The sequence below is a fragment of the Microcaecilia unicolor genome, chromosome 7 (genome assembly GCF_901765095.1).
Source record: "Microcaecilia unicolor chromosome 7, aMicUni1.1, whole genome shotgun sequence".
NCBI classification, from domain to species: domain Eukaryota; kingdom Metazoa; phylum Chordata; class Amphibia; order Gymnophiona; family Siphonopidae; genus Microcaecilia; species Microcaecilia unicolor.
Window position 1 is genome coordinate 20,275,815 of NC_044037.1, and position 19,049 is coordinate 20,294,863.

At 45.7% G+C, this 19,049-nt stretch overlaps 2 protein-coding genes across 2 annotated transcripts in view; one reads left to right on the forward strand and one right to left on the reverse strand.

The window, feature by feature from the left end:
• The window catches only part of COL4A5 (collagen type IV alpha 5 chain), a 377,606-nt gene extending 366,534 nt beyond the window's left edge, over nt 1-11,072 (reverse strand). The window contains 1 exon segment of the mRNA XM_030209194.1: nt 10,666-11,072. Within this exon segment, the coding sequence (XP_030065054.1) occupies nt 10,666-10,761 (96 nt within the window). The 5' untranslated portion in view covers nt 10,762-11,072.
• A 1,342-nt stretch (nt 11,073-12,414) lies between these two features.
• COL4A6 (collagen type IV alpha 6 chain) overlaps nt 12,415-19,049 on the forward strand; it is a 446,909-nt gene continuing 440,274 nt past the window's right edge. Inside the window, 3 exon segments of the mRNA XM_030209832.1 lie at nt 12,415-12,493; nt 12,583-12,682; nt 12,814-12,856. Of these exon segments, the coding sequence (XP_030065692.1) occupies nt 12,672-12,682; nt 12,814-12,856 (54 nt within the window). The 5' untranslated portion in view covers nt 12,415-12,493; nt 12,583-12,671.

Below are 19,049 nucleotides of genomic sequence, written 5' to 3' on the forward strand. Positions count from 1 at the left end.
CTTTTACAGTGTTCATGTAATTTGAATACCATTTCCTTTCAGCACCGGTAAGCTAGGTTTCTATGCCATTCCAGTGGTATGGTCTCTGTGCTCTTGGCTTATCATGAGACTTCTGAGCATCGGCCCATAAGGGCAGTTACAGGCCAATTGCTAATTGGCACCAATTAACTCCAATTAGCAGGCGATTATTACAGGACGTTTCACGCGCAACTGACCTTAGTCTATAAATTGTGCATGCAACTTTGCATATTAACTGTTGTGCCTAAATCTAAGCGTAATTGATCCATCCTAAATACCAGACAAGGAAACCGATACTAGAAATAGATAAAATGAACTTTCAATACCTGACTACTTCACCTACCCTGTCAATTACTGAACTTTAACGCAATACCACTTGAGTTCTTACCCCGGAAAAAACTTTTTAACACTTGACTACTTAATTTACTTTGTCATGTACGAACTTTACTACAATACCACTATGAGGCATATTTTCAAAGCACTTTGGGAGGCTAAGTTCCATAGGTTTCTATGGAACTTTGGGAGGCTAAGTGCTTTGAAAATGAGCCTCTATGTATTTCTTGATCCGGAATTGGCGATCGCCAGTACGGTACTATGTAAGCCACATTGAGCCTGCAAATAGGTGGGAAAATGTGGGATACAAATGCAATAAATAAATAAATATTCCATAGCAATGCAATACATAGGAAGATTTCTGAAATGCACTGGTCTAGACCACATTAACATAACCACTGCATAAGGACCGCGGAAAACTGAATTTCTCAGAAAACAAGTTTTTCTTTACAGTAACTCTTGATTTTTATGGATGAACGCTTTAAAGTTTTTTCACGTTTGAGGAGGTAATTATGTTGATGATTTAAGTTCAGCACAGTTAGGTGTATTTGTACCAATGCGCACTGAGGTTTTTCCTTCTTTGGTATTGAAATTAGTGGTTTCACTGTATGTGTGTTCAGTTTGGTATTTTACCACCTGTCTCTGAGTTTCTGTTAATTTTGGGCTTACCATGACAGCAATAAACATCGCCTCCATTCCACGGTACGACAGAGATGATGTTTGCAGCTGTGTGGCGGGTAGGTGCTTTACGTGTGGGGTTATATGTCAGTACTGGTCTCCGTATCTCAAAAAAGATATAGTAGAATTGGAAAAGGTACAGCGAAGGGCGACGAAAATGATAGTGGGGATGGGACGACTTTCCTATGAAGAGAGGCTGAGAAGGCTAGGGCTTTTTAGCTTGGAGAAGAGACGGCTGAGGGGAGATATGATAGAAGTGTATAAAATAATGAGTGGAATGGATCGGGTGGATGTGAAGCGACTGTTCACGCTATCCAAAAATACTAGGACTAGAGGGCATGAGTTGAAGCTACAGTGTGGTAAATTTAAAACGAATCGGAGAAAATTTTTCTTCACCCAACGTGTAATTAGACTCTGGAATTCGTTGCCGGAGAACGTGGTACGGGCGGTTAGCTTGACGGAGTTTAAAAAGGGGTTAGATAGATTCCTAAAGGACAAGTCCATAGACCGCTATTAAATGGACTTGGAAAAATTCCGCATTTTTAGGTATAACTTGTCTGGAATGTGTTTACGTTTGGGGAGCGTGCCAGGTGCCCTTGACCTGGATTGGCCACTGTCGGTGACAGGATGCTGGGCTAGATGGACCTTTGGTCTTTCCCAGTATGGCACTACTTATGTACTTATGTACAGTGGTGGGTATCTGATGGTGAAACAAGGCGTTCTCCCCCTCTCCTGTCTACTCTGCTTCCTGCAGCGTCCAGCCTGCTGCTTCATTGTCCTTATAGGTCAGCATTGCAAGGAGCATGTTGGGGCCAATCCTTTGGTCTCTGCTGCCAGAAATGGAAGAGGGCGAACTTCGGCAAACATGTCTTTGGGTGGTGGAGCTTTGCCCCCTCCTTCACTTCAGTACTGCACATATTTTCTTCCAGCTACTGCTACTGGGCTCCCAGCATGTTACCTTCTAGTGATTCCCATAAGCAAACAGAGCTGTGGATAGAAATGGAGACACACACAGATGCGCCAACCGTCCTAAACAGGTGACATTACTTGCTGCAAAATGCACATACAAAACAGACACTGAAATAGTTTATTTTTTTTATTTGGTTTTCAGTTCACAGTTCAACTTTATTTAATATACCGCAAATAATAGAATATCTAAGTGATTTACATTTCAAAATTAGGGCCCCTGTTACTAAGCCGCGTAGGTGCCCTTACACCTGCCAAACGCATGTCAAGTTGGCGTTACCGCCCGGTTACCACGTGGCTCTTGCGGTAATTTCAATTTTGGCGAACACATTCGCTACGCACGTCTGAAAAACCATTTTTATTTCCTAAGTGGCATTTGACGCACGTAGGTCATTACCGCCCAGATTCTTTACCGCTGGGTCTATGGTTGGCGGTAAGGTCTCAGACCCAAAATGGACATTTTTATTTTCCAGCGCACGTAACGGACGTGCGCCAAGTGGAATTTGACGCAGGTAGGTCATTACCGCCCAGATTCTTTACCGCTGGGTCTATGGCTGGCGGTAAGGTCTCAGACCCAAAATGGACACGCGGCAACTTTGATTTTGTCGCACGTCCATTTTCGGCAAAAAAAAAAAGGCCTTTTTTACAGATGCGCTAAAAATGGATCGGCGCGCGCCCAAAACCCACGCCTACATTACCGCAAGCCATTTTTCAGTACACCTTTGTAAAAGGACCCCCCCCCCCCTTAGGGTAGGAAAACTGGTGGAGACGTAAAGGTAAGGATCAAAAGTACAGGGGGAACTTATTAAACTCCATGAGGAGAAAGAGTTCATTAAAATTTAAAGTAATAAAGTAGGGTAGGGAAAAAAACAATGTAGGGAAGAGAAGTGAAAAGAAAGACAATTAGCATAAGTATGTAATACTAGCAGACTTGCTGCCTGGGTAATGGAGAAATACTGAAATATAATCATTGGGACAATGAAGGAAAAGCTTTATAGAAAAAAAATGGGCCTTGAGAACAGCTTTAAATCTTAAAAAGGAGAATTCAGATCGGAGGGGAAGAAGAATACCCAGGACCACCGAGAGAGAGAGCCGGGCCTGGGGCAGGGCTGCCGCAGTCGCCGCTGCCCCCCTCCACCCCCCACTTGGACAGCCGTCGCCTCCTTACCTTCCTGCATCTGCTCCTCCCTCAGTCTGTCACTCTCCTGATCCTGTGTGCCGGGATCCAGGTTATCGCGTTAACGCAAGCACCCGGGTCCCGACACACAGGAGCAGGAGAGAGACAGACCCCAGCACCGGGCCCCCCCCTTGGAAGCCAAGCCCAGGGAATCCTGCCCCCCCCCTCTTCTCAGCAACCCTGGGAATATCATTCCACAGAGTGAGCGAAACTACTGAAAAAGATATGGACGCACCCGAAGGAAAGAAGGACAACCAAAAGGTGCCGCTGAGCAGAACGTAGTGTATGTGTCGGCGAATAGGATACGAGGTGTTTGAACAGGAATAGCGGAAGACCGGAATGAAGGGTTTGAAAGGTGATAATGATAATTTTAAAGAGAATCCAGTATTGGACTGGAAGCCAGTGTTCTGCATGGAGAAGGGGTTTCCCTAGCTCTCAAAGTGGATAGCAATAGAGTTTTACAAAGGGTATAACTAGAACTCAAGGAACATCCTAGGATCCACAAGCATGTGTGTGTGTCCTGGGTATATGTATCCAACAAAACCATATAGACTTAATGGACAGTGGGCATCAATTTAATTCTAAATAAAAAAGGGAGAAAAAGACCTCAGAAGCTTGCGGCTGGGCAACTTTCAATCCAATTGTGCTCCAGATTTCGCCGTTGCTGCCAACGTGCTAAAACTCAATCATTGGCCAAAAACCTCCCAATTTAAATTCATGCAAAACTTCTTGATGCATAAACTGAATATTTTAAAATATTTTTACACACTTTCATGGACAAAATTTAATGTAAGAAACGTTTTAAGCAGGAAAGAAGCCGCACTTATCATAGCATCCCAACAGAGACCTGTTTCACTCTCTGCTTCATTGGGGGATCGATATGTACGTCAATAAATGGCAAATGCTCTTCCAGGGCCGCCGAGAGGGGGGGGACAGGGGGGACAAAATTCCCCGGGCCTGGGCCTCTGGTGCCGCAGTCCGGCCCGCCCGCCCTCCGTCACTCCCTGGCGTTGAACTTAAGCGCCTCACCTTCAAAAGCGCAGCAAGCAGCAGCAGACCACTCCTTCCTTCCGTGTCCCGCCTTCGCCTGACGTAACTTCCGCGAGGGCGGGACACGGAAGGAAGGAGTGGTGTGCCGCTGCTTGCTGTACTTTCGAAGGTGAGGCGCTTAAGGTCAGTGCAGAGGGCCTGGGGGTGGAGAGAGGGCCCGGTGGCGGGAGGAGGGGGGGGGGCGCCCCGAGGGCGGCCTTGTCCCGGGCCTGGCCCAGTCTCTCGGCGGCCCTGTGCTCTTCATCCTGTCCCATCAGTCCCGCACTATCCATTGAGTCCCGGACACTATCCATTGGATCTATATGGTTGCACTATTTTGGTTTTGATTGGATAAACGTTACTATAGTGGACAATATCTTAGTTTAATATAAGGTGTCCTGGGTATATGTACATACAACTTATTAGCTTTCTTGTCTGAAGGAATAATAGAGTACACTGTAGTGCTGTGGTTTAGAAGGTAAATATGGGGATGACATTTTTTCCAAGAAGATACTGAGACGGAGCAAATGCCCAGGTCTAAATTTACATGCACAGCATCATTATTCTATAATTACAGATGTTATGAGGCAGGGCACTTTCGAACGGGGATGACTATCTCTAAAGGCGCCGAACTCTAATAACAATGCCATGAAGGGGCGGGGAAACACGTATTATCGAAACAAGATGGACGTCCATCTTTCGTTTCAATAATACGGTTGGAGACACCCAAATCTTGACATTTAGGTCGACCTTAGAGATGGTCGTCCTCGGTTTTCGGCGATAATGGAAACCGAAGACGTCTATCTCAAAAACGTCCAAATCCAAGCCCTTTGGTTGTGGGAGGAGCCAGCATTTGTAGTGCACTGGTCCCCCTCACATGCCAGGACGCCAACCGTGGGCACTTATGCAGTTAAGTGTTGATATTCATGTGGGTGGTCCGTGGGAACTTATGCGGTTAAGTGTTGATATTCATGAGGGTGGTCTGTGGGCACTAATGTGGTTAAGTGTTGATATTCAGCACTTAAGTTTAATGGTGAGATCCATGTATTAGAATTTATGTGCACCATTTTACAGAATATGTTTGGAAATTTGCGAGTGATTAAATTCTAATTAGTGGTGATAACTTTAGTTGCCATATATAGAATCCAGGGGTTAATGATATTTTGAGTAAAAGGTTATGCCCTAAGAAGTCCTAGTAAAATTTCAAAGACAATTTAGGAGCATAAATTCCTTTGAATATTGTGCCTTATCTTTTACAAAGGTACGCTAGCAATTTTAGTGTGCGCTAATCATGACCATGTGCTAAATGCTAGAGACACCCATAGGAATATATAGGCATCTCTAGTGTTTAGCGCACACTTACTTTTGACGTGCGCCTTTGTAAAAGGGGCCCTCGGTTATTATAAGGCACCCAATGCAAACTGTGAATTCTTGACAGATACCCCCTGAAGAGACAGAATTATAACAGAGACCAACCATAGTAACATAGTAGATGACGGCAGATAAAGACCTGTACTGTCCATCTAGTCTGCCCAACAAGATAAACTCATATGTGCATACCTGACCTTGATTTATCCTTGCCATTTTCGGGGCATAGACCATAGAAGTCTGCCCAGTAATTGCCCCGCCTCCCAACCACCGCTAAGCTTCTGAGGATCCATTCCTTCTGAACAGGATTCCTTTATGTTCATCCCACACATTTCTGAATTCCGTTACCGTAGCCAAACAAATTCAGCTCTGCCCAACATGCAAAGTCCTATAGGAGGAGACTATATACGGTGTCTAAAAAATCGGCACTGATTTAGCTGATTCTATAATCGGCACCTAGATTTAGGTGCCAATTATAGACTATCTGCTTGCATCCATTTATGCCAACGAAAACCTAGTGTAAATCTCAGCGTGTAGATTTAGGCACACTGGGCCATATTCTATAACTAGGTGACTAAATTTTGGAATGCCCGTGAAATGCCCATTTCCCTGCCCATAACCACACCACTTTTTGCCTCCACGTGTTAGAAGTTCCGTGCACATTATTACAGAGTATGCTTAGCGAGCTGTGTGCCTAAATTCTAATCACTCCTAATTAGTGCTCATTATTGCTTAAGTGCTGTTATCAGCACTCATTAGCTTGTTAAGTCAATTAAGTTACACATGGTGTTAAAGAATCCTTACCCTAAGCACACTATATAAAATCTGAGGGATAATGTGGAAAATACATACAGATCAAAACAGATGGACAGTAACTCACAATTCACTTTCAGACAATAGTCCTCTGATCTCTTTCTGGTGCATTTTGGTCACTCATTTGTATAGGTTTCCTCTCTAGTACTACTACTAATTTCTATAGCGCTACTAGACGTACGCAGCACTGTACACTTGAACATGAAGAGACAGTCCCTGCTCGACAGAGCTTACAATCTAATTAGGACAAAGAGTAGCAAGATTCCATGCAGAATCCCAAAGAATAGCAAGATTCCGGAATCCCATCGTAGCACAATTCTGTGTGGAATCCCAACGAGTAGCAAGATTCCGGAATCCCAAAGACTACTACTCATCATTTCTATAGTGCTACTAGAAGTATGCAGCGCTGTACACTGGACATGAAGAGACAGTCCCTGCTCGACAGAGCTTACAATCTAATTAGGACAGACAAACAGGACAAATAAGTGATAAGAACAATGAGTAGCAAGATTCCGGAATCCCAAAGACTATACTTTCTACTTTACTTCAGGTCTTTCTCTTCCTCCTGTAGGTATCAAGTGAATAAGTTCTTCGTCCCTCTTCAAGTTTCCCAAATCTTCATCCTGCATGTTCGAGTTATCAGTAGAAGTCTCTAAAAAAAAACTTAAAATTTGGCCATACAACTGATGTGTCACAATGGCTACACAGTATTAGCCCAGGAGTTTCCCCAGATGCTCAGAGAGACTCTTACATGGCCTGCAGCCCTCTCTCCAAAGGATCTAAATATCACTTAGAAATTAACCTCCGGATTCTATATAACATAACTTAATTACTGAACAAGCCAATCAGCTCTGTTAATTACCACCTAACAAGGAACTAGTGACTAATTGGCATTAGAATTTACGTGCAGAACTAAGTGTATTCTAGAACGCGATGTGTGTAAATTCTAAGTTGCATAGTTGAAAAGGGTGTGGCCATGGGCCGGTCAAGAGCACTTCTAAAATCTATGCGCGTTATAGAATACACATGGTCTGTGCGTAATTTAGGGGTCGGCATTTACACCAACGTTTACTTGGATGCCTGCAAAGTCACGCAGATGGGCGTTCGCCATATTCTATAAACCGCATGGAAATTTAGGCTTATTCTATGAAATACACCTAAATTTAGGTGTCATTTATAGAATACGCCTAGGCGTATCTCGTTTCAGTGCCAACTTTTCAGGTGTGATTATATAGAATCTGCTCCTTACTGTTTAAAGAAGAAACACATGAAAGAGCCATCTGCAGCTGCTGCTCCCATCCGACCCCCAATATATTTTATGTACTCATAAAGGGGCTTAGCGCAGCCTACAATGGCTTACAGTGGGTTGCACTCACATGTACTGCAGTAAGTCCCATATCTGTGCATGCCAGCCATGTGCTAAAAAATATTTTTACATTTTTTGTTGGGAGGTGGTATGTCAGGGGCGGAGAGCAGGCATTCCTGTGCTAATCAGTTAGCACGGCCACATTGCCTCTTCTAGCTGGCGGGACTTGGGGATCCCTGCCTGCCATAACAAAGGTGCCAGAATTTTGGATGGGACTGAGCCCACTTGTGGCTACACCACTAGAAATGAGAGATGATTGGGGGGGGGGGGGAGGGATAACAGGATTATCACTAATTAGTAGTGTCCAACTCTCTCTCCCTCCCTCCGCTAGTCTTTCCTAGCCCTCTCCCCTTCCACTGTTTTCCCCCTATATCTCTTCCCTAAACCCTTATTGTACCTCTACCCAGTCCAGACACTTCCCTTTCCCCATCATCCCTTATCCCACTTGTCCAATGTCAAAATCGGAAAGGTAGGGAGAGTAGGAACCCTTGACCCCTCCCCCCCCTTCAATGACAACACCAGTGACAGATGACCTGTCCCACCCTGATAACAGCAGCAAGGTTGCAGACTCTCCTTCTCTGGCAGCAGGTATTATGAGGAGTGCAGGAGAGCAGATTCCTGGTCCCCTTTCCCGAAACACAAAGGGGCCACAGATCCCCACTTCCTCCCAGAGGCTGACAATGCGCCAATGCTGGGGAAAGGAAGAAGAGGGACAAAAAAGGGGGCCTTTTGCTAGAATAAGCAGCCCCCCCATCAAACAGAGATACGTGGGCCATTTACTGACCTTACCAATGCTTATGGTTACTAAGTGGCGCTATGGTTGCGTTAGCAGTTTTAACGCGTGTAAATGGTTTATGAGCGTTAAACGCTAATGCACTCACAGAAATGTACAGGCGTGTTAGCGTTTAACGGGCCTTAAATTTACAGGCGCATTAAAAACGCTAAACGCACCCCTAAATATGATATAACACTGGAAGTACTAGAAAATTCAGGATTAGATGCCTTGTGCCAGAAGAACTCTGGAATTCGTTGCCAGAGAATGTGGTAAAGGCGGTTAGCTTAGCGGAGTTTAAAAAAAGGTTTGGACGGCTTCCTAACGGAAAAGTCCATAGACCGTTATTAAATGGACTTGGGGAAAATCCACTATTTCTGGGATAAGCAGTATAAAATGTTTTGTACATCTTTGGGATCTTGCCGGGTATTTGTGACCTGGATTGGCCACTGTTGGAAACAGGACGTTGGGCTCGATGGACCTTTGGTCCTTCCCAGTATGGCAATACTTATGTAACTATTGACCACATTGTGTTTTTGGAGTTAATACCTTCCTTTTCTCTGGACCTGGGGTTATGTTTCTGAAACTTTTATCCTCTTTGCACGTCCATTTCCGCAGGCAAGTATGCTTTTCTTTGAAGGATTACTGAGCGCTTGCTTCATGTAGGTGCTCTGAGCAGAGACATCTTGCTCATTGCATAGTTCTGACTAGCTGCCAACACAGTTCATTTCATAAGTGACATCGTATTTTTTTTCTTTTCTTTTCGCTCCAGCTTTTGCATCTTATGAACTATTTCCATTCGGCAAGATTAAAAGCACTTTGCTTTGGGGCAGGCAGGGGGAGAGGACTTCCAAACTAACCTTACTGGAAAAATAAGCTAAAGATGGAATTAGCTCCCCGGATGCAGAACTTCAAAACATCTGCAGCTCAACCTCTAAACCCAAAAATACTGAGAAGGTAACATGAATGCTGCATAGAAACTGATCTGCCGGCTTTGGTTGAATTGGCTGGGAATGGGATTCCCCCTTTTCCAAAAGTGCCACTTCTCTTGCAGACTTGCAGTGTAAATGGACGTGGAACCGACCTGGCGGCTTTGAGAACCAGTGACTGACTGTGTTTGTCTTTCCAAGGCTTTAGGCTGCAGCTCCTGTCTGTGGTCTTTGTCTCACAGGCAGAAGCGGTCTCAGTAGACGTCTAACTCTGTCATTTTTAATGAGAACTTTAGCAAGGATGAGTCGAGGTGCTTCACAGCCCCCTGACTGGAAACCTCGCAGGTTCCTGTTAAACTTTCTGTCCGTCCTTCTTAAACGTAGCAGATTAGGCTGGTGACGAAACCGTGAGATGGGGCTGTTGTGGGGTGGGGGGGGGGGGGAGGCAATAATGTGCTTTTGACATTTAGGCCTAGTGCAATTGTAAGAGATGTTCCATTCCTGCCTTGAAAAGTTAGTCTCGGAAAAGGTGGCAAGCAGAGAGTTATTTAGAGATCCAGCAACTGAATATTGTAAAAGATTTGAGACCAGCACATACTAAGCCAGGTTTACACTCAAGTATTTTCTTTGAATGACACTGCTGTGCAGGGTGAGACAACACTGAGCAAGACGGGAGGGGAATCCTCTGAGGTCGCCTTTAGGAGTTTATGTCTCAGGTGTGAGAGCCCAGCAGTGTGATGTCAGGTATAGTTTATCTTTTTATGGAATACTGTCCTTTTATATGACTTGTTTATGATTATATTTTGAAAATCGCGCTCATCTGCTAAAGCCTAGTGCTCTAACACATTTTATTAAACTGTAACAATAAACTAAAACAGTTTTTAATCCCCTAGAAGTGCAGCATATGAAGAAATCTCAGAACCCATTTTTAAAAAGCAGGTGTTTGTTTTTTTTTAAATAACACACTGGCTTATTAACGAACACACCATAAATAGCCCTTCCTTGTTGCACACAGCACCCTATTTTTAAACGTTTTTCTGTTCACTAATGCTTGAATCACTGGGGTTTTGAGTTACAAGGTTTAAAAATAATAGGAACCGCAAGTCGACCGGAGGCAGAAACGTCCACACCAAGGACGACAACAACAACAAAAAAAGAAAGAAAACCTGGAAAAACTGTGCCCACCCACCCTCCAGCCCAGGTCCCGGGTACTCACAGCAGCCAGGGCGTCCGGTGCCCACAGCAGCAGCAATCCCAGGAAGCAGACAGGAAAGCCGGGGAGGCTCCAGCAGCAGCAAGCAAGCAGCTTCATCCTGCAGGCTCCAGACACATACGACTAGGCTGCCCCGCAGAACATTTCCCCAAAAAAGAAAAAAAAAAAGGAGGCCGCCCTTCCTAGGAGGGGATGGTGAAAGGGGCCGCACCGAGCCCACCCCGCCAACCAACTTTTTCCCTTTCTGCAAAAGCTAGATCGCTCAACTTAAGCCTCACGGACTACTTCGCCAACAGAGTATCCTTCCGCGCTCTAAATATCTCTCCAGTCCCGTCTAAAAGGCAGGAGCAACCTGCGCTGCCCGGGAGGGACCTTGCTGGCGGAGACTGAGAGAGAAGTGTCCAGTCATCCCCTGGCCCTGCTTAAGGAGCCCAGCAAAAGGAGGGGGGTGGGGGTGCGTGCTGCTAAATATGTGACAGCAGCTTCTCGGATTTCACGACCTGTAAAGTTTCCGCCTTGCAGGCTCCCACCAGAACTCTTTCCTCCCCCCCCCCCCCCACTCTTAGCGGATGGATCATCACTGTCATCCCACCGCTCCCTGAATAAATGAAAAACTAATATTTGTTCCCTTCAAAGTAATTAGGCTGATTGTGCTTGAATAAACAAGCCCGTTTCCTCTCTAGGGTTCCTCTGCCCTCGAGCCGGTCTACGAAATAAAAGAGATCAATACGAAAAATAATGCTACAGTGTATTCTCTCTGTAAGATCATGTTGGCAAATAATCATAAATGTTTTCAGTCATCTCAAACTGAAACTAAATGGTTTGTTTGGGTTAAAGATGAGCAAGACAAATGTGGGGTTTGTCTTTGCTTTATTAAACCGTCTTTTACACACACATTTAATTACTAATTATGAAGAGACGTTTCGTTTGTGTTACAAAAAGTAGCATTTCAAAGGTACTCGTAATACAGGCATCTTTCTCCAGACATAAGTAACAATTCAAGTATCTGAAACAATTGACTGTAGATCTCTGTGCGGGTGCTGAAACCTTCGACAAAGTGTAAACTACCTGCTCTGTAGATTTCCTAGGCTGATTTCATTTAAATACGTTTCAGTCTCTGTACGGATAAACTCTGCTCCGCACAGGTCTGCTTCAGCAAAAAGTTTAAATCAGAAAGTGATTGGCATTTCAAAAATGGGAAAATCCCAGACTCGCTGGAGAGATCAAAGCAGAGAAGGCCAGCCAAGAAGAGAAAGGTTTTACACTTCTGGTTGCTGCAAAGGAAGTTGCTGCCCCTACCTGAAACTAGGAAAGGAAATCAAGCTACAAGGGCAAGCCCCTTGCCCATCCCCCTTGGGGGCTTCAGCTCTGCCAGGAGGAAGCAGTTGCCCACCTCAAGCCAGGTCGCGATGGCCACCTAAAAAGAAAACGACCTACCCACACCCAGGTTGGTTTATTTAATAGAGGGGGAGGGGGGGGGAAGCCCACTGGCACACAAAAAAATAGATCTCCCAAGGGGAATCTGTACATGCATCTGGATGAGAGGAGCTGCTGCCACTGAATCCTACATCCTGATTGCTTGTCACAGCAGCCAAACCTGCCCCCAGAAGAAAGCTGCTTGAATGGCAGAGAGATCTGCTAGCAGCCTTTTCTGGGTAAGGGCCGAGCAGCAGTGAAGGCAGAGAGGGGACTCACTGGGGTTTCGGCTGATTGACAGGCGGCGGAGACCACGCCCACTTCTCCAGTTGTCTCTCTCTGCCGCTCGCGCTGTCTGTGCAGGGACTTTGGTGCGGGCTGTCTCTGGGAGCCTGATCCAGCTCGCTTTCGCCGGGTAGTCTCTCCACCTCCTGCTGCCCTAAACTTTCCTCTTGTGATTTCGTGCTCGGAGCTGACTGTAACTGTCTCCCTTTCTCTCTGCAGATCTTGGATTCGTTGCTTTCAATGAGAAGCGGGCAGCCCGGAGCGGCGAAGGACACGGAAAGGTTTCTCGGGCTGGCACGAGGAGAAGAATGGGGAGAGGGTGAGTGTGTCCGTCCCCCCCGACCAGTCCCTTTGGAGTGAACACACTGGAACTAGTTCTGGCCCGCAGAGGGATCCAGAAGAGACCTTTATTTCACGCCTGATCTTTCCTCCTTTTTTCTTCTGTTGCAGAGTTTTTCTTCTGCTTTGCCTGAGTGTGGGATCGGTGCAAGCGGTGAGTTTTGTTATCTGGAGGATGCTCCGTTTCTGCAGGATTAGGGAAGGAGGCGAATTTGGACGATCGATTAGCATGGCAGGGGGGGGGGGGGCACAGCTAGCTTCAGTTTTTCTGAGTCTAAATATCTTTGCATGCCGAAGGGACGTGATGAGTTTAAAGAAAATCGACTTTTTTTCCCCCCAAGTGCAGGATTTTTCTTGTCTGCAAAATCTAATTTATAGAAGGAAACGAGTTTTCCTGGTGGCCAAACTCAATGCCCGTGTTTTGCACTAGGAATAACATAGGAGGTAATTTCTATAATGCCTTTTCCTTGTTTAAAGCCTGTTTGATGTGTTGCAAAGGGCTTTTGTAAAAATTACAGATCACATAGACACGTAAAAGGTAAGCACATGGAAGACGTGTGCCAACTATTATGCCACCTGCCTCTTCTAGGTTATTTCTTCAAAACTACTGTGTTTATATTCTGTTCAAAGAAGAGAATAAAAATACATAATTATAGGTAATATTTAAAAGCAGTACAAAAAATAGTTTGGGTGGAACAGAGGCAGGAATTGTTACATGCACACATATACACCTTTTTTGTGAGCAGGTGTACTGCAAATGTGTGTGTCTGCAAGTTGGGACTGTATTTTATTTTATTTTTATTTGTTACATTTGTATCCCACATTTTCCCACATATTTGCAGGCTCAATGTGGCTTACATAATACCGTGAAAGCATTCGCCAAGTCCAGTACGGGATAAATACAAAATGTTGTAGTGGGATAGGGAAGATAAGATTCAATCAAGTTGGGTTGAGGTATAAGGGTTGGTTGATGTCCAATACGATCTTTGATAGTGAAGTGTTGAAGGGTTGAGTCATTTAAGTTGGATCAGTCGGATATGCCTTTCCGAATAGGTGAGTCTTTAATAATTTTCTGAATTTTAGGTGACCGTAAGTTGTTAGTGCGTTCCACAGGCGCGTGCTTATGTAAGAGAAGTTGGACGCATGGGTTGTCTTGTATTTTAGTCCTTTGCAATTTGGGCAGTAGAGATTCAGGTATAAAGGTAAATGGGCTCCTATGTGGTCTTTACATGGACTTCTTACATAGGCAGTTCTCATATAAAATTAAGCCCATAGTGACTGCTTAGCGAACAAGTTACAGTACCTGAGACCTGCTTCTGTTTGCAATGAATAACTTTTGTTTCTGTTGACTGACAATCAACTTCCCAGTTGGTTTTAAAGCTCTAAGACATACCAAGGATTGTCATTGTCCAGTGTTCCATAGGGTTGACCACGTTTTGTCTTGGGACATGTGAAAGCCGTACAGACGATCCGTGCAGTTGCTGAAGGCCAGCAGGTGGATAATAAATTTTGTTTTGATTTGCTTACAGTAAGAGGAAGATTCAAATGTGTACATGGGTATTTATTTTGTTTCTTTGTGACATGAGGGTGCCCTGTAACATCTAGGTTGAAAGTAACTTTAAACATGTATAACCAATTTACTAAACCGGAGGATGATTTCAGAAGTAAAACGTTTGAATTCTGAAGCTGTGTTTTATATTTCAAAATCCTCTGTTCTTTTTTAACAATAGAAGGGTTCCTTTTACTAAGTTGTGTTAGGTGTGAATGCACATTTAGAGCTAAATTCTATCTTTAGTGCCGATGGAAAATACTCGTATGCATATTCTGTAAACCGTACCTAAAGTTAGGCGCAGTTTACAGACTATTTGTAATGCTGTCCATACAACTAAGATTTAGGCAGAGTCATTTACACCCACAAAAAGCTGGTGTAAATGTCAGTGTCTAACTTTAGGCATGGAACAGCTTATTCTATGATACTTTCCAGCTTATTTTCAAAAGAGATCGCCGGCCATCTTCCGACACAAATAGGGAGATGGCCGGCCATCTCCTGAACCCGGCCAAATCGGTATAATTGAAAGCCGATTTTGGCCGGCGCCAACTGCGTTCCATCGCGGAGCCGGCCAAACTTCAAGGGGGTGTTTCGGCAGGGTAGCGAAGGCGGGACGGGGCATGGTTACGAGATGGCTGGCTTCGCCCGATAATGGAAAAAAGATGGCTGGCTCTGACAAGCATTTCACCAGCTTCACTTGGTCCATTTATTTTTAGGACCAAGTGTCAAAAAACTGCCTCAATTGACCAGATGACCACCGGAGGGAATCAGGGATCACCTCCCCTTACTCCCCCAGTGGTCACCAACCCCCTCCCACCCAAAAAAAAAACCCAACTTTTTTGCCAGTCTCTATGCCAGCCTGAAATGTCATACCCAGCTCCCTGACAGCAGTATGCAAGTCCCTGGAGCAGTTTTTAGTGGTTGCAGTGCACTTCAGTCAGGTGGACCCAGGCCCATCCCCCCTACCTGTTACATTTGTGGTGGTAAATGGGAGCCCTCCAAACCCCCCCAAAACCCACTGTACCCACATCTAGGTGCCCCCCTTCACCCATAAGGGCTATGGTAATGGTGTAGAGTTGTGGGGAGTGGGTTTTTGGGGGGGCTCAGCACCCAAGGTAAGGGAGCTGTGCACCTGGGACCTTTTTTTTTTTAATTTTTAGAAGTGCCCCCTAGGGTGTCCGCTTGGTGTCCTGGCATGTGAGGGGACCAGTGCACTACAAATGCTGGCTCCTCCCATGACCTAATGCCTTGGATTTGGCCGGGTTTGAGATCACCAGCATTAGTTTCCATTCTGGGCAAAAACCGATGCCGGCCATCTCAAACCCGGCTATCTTTGATATTTGGCCGGCCCCAACCGTATTATTGAAATGAAAGATGGCCGACCATCTTTTTCGATAATACGGTTCGGGACTGCTTTTTGTGGCGCCGGCCAAACAGATGGCTGGCCATCTATTTGGCCAGCGCCGTTCGATTCCCCTCTTTGCCTAAATTTTAGGAATGCCCATGATCCTCCCATGGCCACGCCCCTTTTCATACCCGCATGGTAGAATTTATGCAGACTACTTTATAGAATACACTTAGCGAGTAGTGCTCGTGAATTCTAATTAGTGCCAATAATTGCTTGTTAACATCCATTTATCAGTGCTGATTGGTTTGTTAACCAATTGAGTTGCGTGCGCAAATCAGAATATGCTCAGATTTGTGGATGCAACAGAAGTGGGGGTTAATGCAGGAAAAATGACCTAATGCAGGACACACTGAAGCATTCTTTGTTAGGTTTGCCATTTGCACAAGCTAAGCTCATGGGTTTTATTTATTTATTTCTTTTTGGAGGGAGCATGTCGGAGGTGGCAAGTGGAAGCATTATACAGCTAGCATGCTGGAATTACTGGTTGTTAATTGGATAGAGCGTCCATAATGCAGCAGCCCTTAGCGCCTCCTAAATAGGAGACGGTAAGCGCTGTTGTGTTTTTTTTTTTTTAAATGGCTGTGCGCTAATGCTAACACAGTAGCGCATGGCCAGAAGTTCAGCAAATAGAAAAATGCCTATTTTACGGCCATACTAGAAATGGGTTTGGTGTGCAGGAGAGTCCTGCGTTAGAGTGCACTTAAGCCTGTTTTCTAGCACGGCTTAGTAAAAGGTCCCCTAAATGATTTATAAAGAAAGCAGATGACATTGGGTCTATATTCGGATTTATTTAAGGGAAATGGGACTTGATATACCACCTTTCTGTGTTTTTTTGCAACTACATTCAAAGTGGTTTACATGGAGGGGCATAATTGAACGAAAACGTCTATCTCCATGGGCGTTTATCTCCGAGAACGGGTCCGTGAAGGGGCGGACCGAACCGTATTTTGGGAAAAAATAGACATCCATGTTTTATTCGACAATTTGTGAGCTGGGCGTTTTTGTTTTTCAGCGATAATGGAAAATGAAAGCGCCCAGCTCAAAAACGAATAAATCCAAGGCATTTGTTCGTGGGAGGGGCCAGGAGTCGTAGTGCACTGGTCCCCCTCACATGCCAGGACACCAACCGGGCACCCTAGGGGGCACTTTTACAAAAAAAAACAAAAAGGTAAAAGAGCTCCCAGGTGCATAGCACCCTTCCGTTGGGTGTAGAGCCCCCCAAATCCCCCTCAAAACCCACCACCCACAAGTCTACACCATTACTATAGCCCTAAGGGGTGAATGGGGGCACCTACATGTGGGTACAGTGGGTTTGGGGGGCGGTGTGGAGGGCTCCCATTTACCAGCACAAGTGTAACAGGTGGGGGGGGGGGGGTGGGCCTGGGTCTACCTGCCTGACGTCCACTGCACCCCCTAATAACTGCTCCAGTGACCTGCATACTGCTGCCAGGGAGGTGGGTATGACATTTGAGGGTGAACATAAAAAGTTGTGAAACGGCATATTTTTGTGGTGGGAGGGGGTTTGTGACCACTGGGGGAGTCAGGGGAGGTCATCCCCGACTCCCTCCAGTGGTCATCTGGTCATTTAGGGCACTTTTTGGGGCCCTATTCGTGGAAAAACAGGGTCCAGGAAAAGTGCCCTAAATTCTCGCTAAAAACGCATATTTTTTTTCCATTATCGGCGAAAGGCGCCTATCTCTGATCAGCCGATAACCACGCCCCAGTTCCGGCTTCACCACGCCTTCGACACGCCCCCCATCAGCTTTGTCCGCATCCGCGACGGAGTGCAGTTGAAAACGTCCAAATTCGGCTTTCGATTATACCGCTTTATTCGTTTTTGTGAGATAAACGTCTATCTCCCGATTTGGATTGCAATATAGGCGTTTTTCTTTTTCAATTATAAGCTGGATGGTATATACAGGTACTTATTTTGTACCTGGTGCAATGGAGGGTTAAGTGACTTGCCCAGAGTCATTAGGAGCTGGAATTGAACCCAGTTCCCCTGGATCTGTGCCACTGGTTTAAGGTTTTGCAGCCCAAATGCAGGACTCTGTACTTTTTAGTATGAAATCTTTGCTGACAAATTCCAGACCAGTGGCGTTCCGTGGTTGCCTGACACCCAGGGCGGATCGCCACCCCCCCCCCCCCCCGGGTGCAGGGCAACACGGCCCCCCCATGACACAGTGCCTTCCAAGTTCCACCTTGAGGACGGGACACAGTGAGGGAAGGGACGACGACGAGGCGATTTTCTTCTTTTTCCAGCAGCACTGCAGATGCGAGGCACCACGCTGGGGTGGACGGAGCTGGAACCTGGTTGGCAGGGGGGAGGCGGTTCCATGCCAAGGGGGGGGGTGTGGATGGATGGAGCAGAGCACCCCCCCCCCACCCATTGACACCCGGGGCGGACCGCCCCCACCGCCCCGCCCTTGCTACGCCACTGTTCCAGACCATTCCTCAAGCTTCCCTAGACCCCTCATCATGGTATTCACACCTTCCAGGGTATCTACTGAACTTGTAATGCTTCTTTAAAATGTGGAGTAGTTCCAGAAGACTGAAGATGAGCAAATGCGGTTCCTTCTCCAGAAAAGTAGAAATAAAGGAGACTGGGTCTGACCACAGTGGGGAGTAAATGAATGGAGTCACTGCGAAAACAGAAGATTGTGTAATTCATTGGATTCCAGAAACTGCACTAACTAAACAGTTTTACCTGAGGTAGATCTTGTCAGACAAATCTGGGGGGGGGGGGGGGAAGTGCTAGATGTGGTGTATTTAGTTTTCAACAAGACCACTGACACAGTGTAGGAGTGGCCTAGTGGTTAGGGTGGTGGACTTTGGTCCTGAGGAACTGAGTTTGATTCCCACTTCAGGCACAGGCAGCTCCTTGTGACTCTGGGCAAGTCACTTAACCCTCCATTACCCCATGTAAGCCGCATTGAGCCTGCCATGAGTGGGAAAGTGCGGGGTACAAATGTAACAAAAATAAAATAGATACTATTGGAGATTCTACATGGAATGTTGCTATTCCACTAGCAACATTCCATGTAGACGTCAGACTCACAGAAGCAGAAGCCTGCGCGGCCACATTGGTGATCTGCAAGGGCCGACTTCTAGTAGAATAGCAACATTCCATGTAGAATCTCAAATAGTAGCAACATTGGAGGAGGAGTGGCCTGGTGGTTAGGGTGGTGGACTTTGGTCCTGAGGAACTGAGTTCGATTCCCACTTCAGGCACAGGCAGCTCTTTGTGACTCTGGGCAAGTCACTTAACCCTCCATTGCCCCAGGTACAAATAAGTACATGTATATAATATGTAAGCTGCATTGAACCTGCTGTGAGTGGGAAAGCACGGGGTACAAATGTAATAAAATAGATAAACTGAGTAACCTTGCT